At 34.5% G+C, this 5,268-nt stretch overlaps 1 protein-coding gene across 1 annotated transcript; it reads left to right on the forward strand.

The window, feature by feature from the left end:
* Positions 1 to 334: 334 nt before the first annotated feature.
* On the forward strand, positions 335 to 1,569 carry LOC145102713 (chaperone protein dnaJ 8, chloroplastic-like). Its single transcript, XM_079040165.1, has 3 exons — positions 335 to 804; positions 928 to 996; positions 1,150 to 1,569. The coding sequence occupies exons 1-3, from the start codon at positions 556 to 558 to the stop codon at positions 1,336 to 1,338; spliced, it is 507 nt and encodes a 168-aa protein (XP_078896291.1). The 5' UTR covers positions 335 to 555; the 3' UTR covers positions 1,339 to 1,569.
* Positions 1,570 to 5,268: the final 3,699 nt, after the last annotated feature.

Below are 5,268 nucleotides of genomic sequence, written 5' to 3' on the forward strand. Positions count from 1 at the left end.
TGTAAACAAATCACACAATATTAGCGCACTAATTCAAAAAAAAAAAAAAAAAAAAAAAATTGAAGTAGGTGGGAGCAATCTATGAAGAATATATAGATCGTTGCGGATTTTATAAAAACCTAAAGTAAAGGGACTGAAATCGTAAATATGAAAAAGAACCCAATATTGGAAGTCGTAATCTGACTAGTACGGATACGCTGAAAGACACGTCATCACAGATAAGGACCTTGGATCCTTTAGTTTCTCTCTCACACACAATACCGAAATACACACTACTCTTTATCTATCTTGGCCTATATATCGAATCTAAAGGATGCCATTTCTTCTCCATTATTGACCTTTTCTATCACCAAACGCATCAGATTATTTAATCCATTTCGTTGTATTCAACTCTTGCAAACGGATTCGTTTATTAATATTCAAATCAAATATCTTTGAACGCTGTTTGAACGTTTCTAATCCACAATTTCACGTATATAAATCAATCTGCAGAAGCTGATTCCGATATCTGGTATCGAAAAGTTTTAATTTGTTTTTAAGAAGAAGAAGAAAATCATGGCGAGTGCTGCTGTAATGATCTATAGCTGTGTTTCATTGTCAACCTCTTCATCATCGTCTTCGTGGGGGAAATTGAGAAATTCGCATAAGAAGTCGGCGAGAGGAAGTGGTGGCGGTGATCGGAGGTTTAGGGTTCGATGTGTTTCGACAAGTCCTTTAGCTTCCGATCCTTATAAAACTTTAAGTGTTCGTCCTGATGCTTCTGAATCTGAGGTCAAAAAGGCTTTTAGACAGCTAGCTTTGAAGGTAATCTATGAACCTCTGATTATCCAAAATCCGATCTTCTCGTTGTTTATTCAGAAAAAAACGGTTTATATCTGTTTTGGTTCGATTAATCACACTTTTTTTTTCCTTTCGATGAAATTTCAGTATCATCCAGATGTATGCAGAGGAAGCAATTGCGGAGTCCAGTTTCACCAAATCAACGAAGCTTACGATGTACGCTCTCTCTGTCACTCTCTCCATCTCCATCTTTACTTTTCATAACATCGAAGCACAGTGACATTTTAATCTAAATTCTTTTCACAGTAGGAGGAATTCCATCTCAAAATCGAATTGTTTTATAACTCAAATTTGGGCGATGATTTACAGGTTGTGATGAGTAATTTGAGAGATGAAACAAGTGTACCAGAAATGGAGTATTATGGATCGTCGGATGCAGGGATCGATGAACCGATGAGAGGAATGGAGGATCCTGAGTGGGATATGTGGGAAGAGTGGATGGGTTGGGAAGGTGCTGGAATTCGAGATTATTCTTCACACATTAATCCATACATCTGAAGATCCATGGATTTCTACTTTCTAAGCTGAAATCAGCGTCATCTTTTAAGATCAATAATAATGTTAATCCAAGTGTCTGAGTCTGTATATAAAGAGTACTATGTAGAGATGACTGTCTTAATGTTCATCTCTCTGTCTCTTTGTACATAAGTCTAATTTTATGATTAATCGTCTGTAATTATTGCACCATTGCCTTTCAGGAATAAAAGATTTCTTGAACTCTGATCTTCATTTTTTTTTCTTTTAATAGAAATTGATTAAGTTATTTTATATAAAATGACCCTAGAATAAAATGTACATTTATGACTATAATTTGAAAGGGTACTCAGTCATATGCGTTGGTGGTCTCGTATTTAACTAATTTTCGGGACTTGGAATATTTCAGACAAGTCTTTCAGACGCTTTGATTATCTATCGTAATTGACTTAGATTGTGAGGAAGTTAGGGGGTTATGTGTAAGTTTTGTTAGTCTATATGTTATTAGTGCATATGTTTATGACTCCTTTAGGCTTTAGTCCATTAATGTTTTGTCTTAGGTATGTTAATCTATATGTTATTAGTCCATATGTTTATGGGTCATTTAGGCTTTAGCCCATTAGAGTTTTGTTTTAACTAGTATTTGTTCTTCCTTTTCTTTTTTGTAGTTATTATATTTTTGATTGAGAACCTTGTGATTTCTCTCTTTCAATAATCATATGACCATATTATCATGGTATTAGATTGGAGGTTTGATACGTTATTAGAAAGTTCTGTAGCAGTCATCTATGGCGCGGATCGAAAATTTATAGGGTTACTTTTGTTTTCAATTTGTTTGATGCTTTTTTGTTGTTGATGTTCGTTTGTTTGTTGGTATTCGTTTGTTGTTGTTGTTGTTAATTTACTGTTGTTGTTCGATCTCTTGTTGTTTGATTGGTTGCTTCCGTTGGTTTGTTGTTCTTCGCATTCTTGGATTGCTTATCTATTGTTGTGGTTATTTATTTATTGCCAACATGACTGGAAATGATGATTCACTTCAGTCAATCAGTACTCGACTAGATGGAAAAAATTATACATATTGGAGTTACGTTATGAAGAACTTCCTGTTGGATTAGTGTCTAAGTCCATAACTATTTTAGTATGTACTTGACCCGATGGTGCATGGTCCTTTTGGGTTGCCTTCACCAAAACAACTTGATTGGAGAAATGAATAAAGAGAGAGGGGATAATATGATTTATTAATATGTTATAAGAATAATATATTAAAGGAGAAATCATATTTGTTTAATTAATATTGGTCGATAATTAAATTAAGAATTAGTTTTGTGATCAAATGTAATTAATTAAACTAGAGGGGCTGATTTGTAATTATGTGATAGTTACAAAATAAGGTAAGGATTATCTTATAAGTGTGGTGAACGAATTTAAGGTTGGAAAGCCTTACAATTCGAGTATGATAAGGATTCAAGGATTATCTTATTGATTGCTTAATGGATAATCAACTAGATAAGGATAATGACTGAAACCCTATCTCTACACCTATATAAACAACCCCAAGGTCATGAATTCGTGTATCCCTTCCCAAGAAGTCTTAGATACGAATTCTAACCTCCCTTCTCTCTCTTTATACCTTCTCCACTTGCTTATGGTGTTTGTAAGCCATTAGAGGAGTGACACTTGTGACTCTCTGCTTTCCAAGGTCAATTCAAGGAGGAATTGGATTGTTATTGCTATATAACAATCAAGGTATGTTCTTAAACCTATTTACATGTGAATTCTGATTTCCATATGCTAGAATTAGGGTTCAAAGTCTTGGATTCAAAGCATGTACAATAGAGAAACCTAGATCCGAGCTTTAGGGTTTGTATGAGCACATATGATGTCTTATGACCAAAACCCATCAGTGGTATCAGAGCCATGATTGGTTTCTATTGTATTGATACTTGATGTAACTGAAAATCGTGTTTTGGCCTCACTGTTCGACCTGACTCGGCGAGTCACTCTTGGACTCGGCGAGTCAGCCCTACTCGGCGAGTTCCAGAGGGTGACTCGGCGAGTCGGTGCGTCAGACAGTGCTTATCTCGGGATTTCTTGCTGTTTTTGCATTGGGATAATTACCTTATCATGTTAGATTAATATTAATCCGATTATATGATATATTTGACTATATTTTTAATCTAATTGAAGATATTTATTAATTAATAAGATAATTGTTTCCTTATAAGATAATTGATTAATTATTTTAAATAAATTGATAAATTATTTTGCAAGAAATCATCAAATATGGATAATTATGTGATTAAATGTTAATTTGAATTATTTTTTATTTGATCCTTGTTGTTGTGAAAAGGTTCATATTTGGCCCTTTAGGTTTTATAGTTTAAATTTGAACCCCAAAAGTTTTGTTGTTTTGAAATTTAAATAGTTGAAACCCTAATGTTAAAAGGTTTCAAAACTTGCCCTCAAGTTTTGGAATTTAAATTTTGATTAAATAGTTTAATTTTGATGCATATTTAAATTCTAAACCCTAATGTGTTGAAATGTTTCAAAACTTGCCCTCAAGTTTTGGAATTTAAAAGTTGATTAAATGTTTAATTAGGAATGTTAAATTCTAAAACTCTAAGAAGTTTTGAAAAGGTTCAAATCACACCTTTATGGTTTTATTAATTAATTAAGGTGTATAATTAAAAGAGATTTAATAAATCCATTAAAGTTTTTGGTTTACAATTGAATTAAAAGCATAATTGTTAAATTAGACCACCTAGTATTTTAAAAGTATAAAATACACCCTATACTATATATAACATTAAAAGTCTAACATTATATATATATATGTATGAGTAAAAGTCAGTCTTACCGTTAGTAGGCCTCATTCACGAAGCTAGTCTATAAGGGGTGTTTAAGGAAATTGTCTATAAAATGGCGATTGAATGAGTATCCACTCTTACCCACCGCACTCTTGACTAGTGGAGGGTCGTTAGCCGAACGGGTAGGATAGGACGAAACCTTCCATTATAAGTATAATGAATTATAAAAGTAACTAAATGTTTTTCAAAATTCCCAATCTTAGTTACTTAGGCAAAAGTGAATTGATGCAATTCCATGAAATTACACTTTGTGCCCTTGCGAAGACGTTAGTGGAGCGTGTGTGGTTTACCGGCACACTAAATGGGTCTAAGCAAAGATAGCAAAGGGTGACTCAATGTTTGTCATAGTTCGGTGGAGCGTGTGTGGTTTACCGGCACATCGAATAGGTGACTGTAACATGTGAGGGCACCATGTAAGTTTGCATGGTTATTCACACCCGCTTTGTGATCCTCGGCATCCCAGTCACAAACAAGAGGGGCATATCGAGATTTAAACATGCCATTGAAAGTTCAATGAATCTCAAAGGATCTAGGAGTTTTTATAGATTTAAAACTTAAATTCTTTTTCGTTTTTCGTGGTGGAAATTAGTGAATCGTCATTCACTTACCTTCAAATATTCTGCAATTAGGGTCACGGCATCCCTCTCCCGAGTTGTAGAATATTGTGTTGGGTCCTAGCCTTAGTATCTCATTTGGGTGATTTACTAAGGACTCAATCTATCAACTAACTTGAATTCGTTTTCTCCCGTATTGTAGATGTCAAAGTTCGACAACTATGGTTTTCCCAAATCCCGTGGAACAAGCTTTCCACATGAAGATGGTATTCCACGATTCAATCGAGGAACAAGAAATCATGCTTCACTTCCTCCTCCTCCTCCTATTGTTCTCCCCAACCCACAAGATCGAAGAATTGAAAGGTTCAATATCACTAAAGCCCTATTGGAAATGAAACATGAAGATGGTAAACCCGTGTGTGCCCACGTTCTAGGAATGAAATCACACATTGATAGGTTGATAATGTTGGGTGTGTCATTCCCAGATGAGTTGGCTGTGAATTGGGTTTTGCAGTCACTTCCTGAATCATATA

This window comes from Lactuca serriola, chromosome 4 (assembly GCF_051521515.1).
Source record: "Lactuca serriola cultivar US96UC23 chromosome 4, Lser_US96UC23_V15, whole genome shotgun sequence".
Classification (NCBI taxonomy): domain Eukaryota; kingdom Viridiplantae; phylum Streptophyta; class Magnoliopsida; order Asterales; family Asteraceae; genus Lactuca; species Lactuca serriola.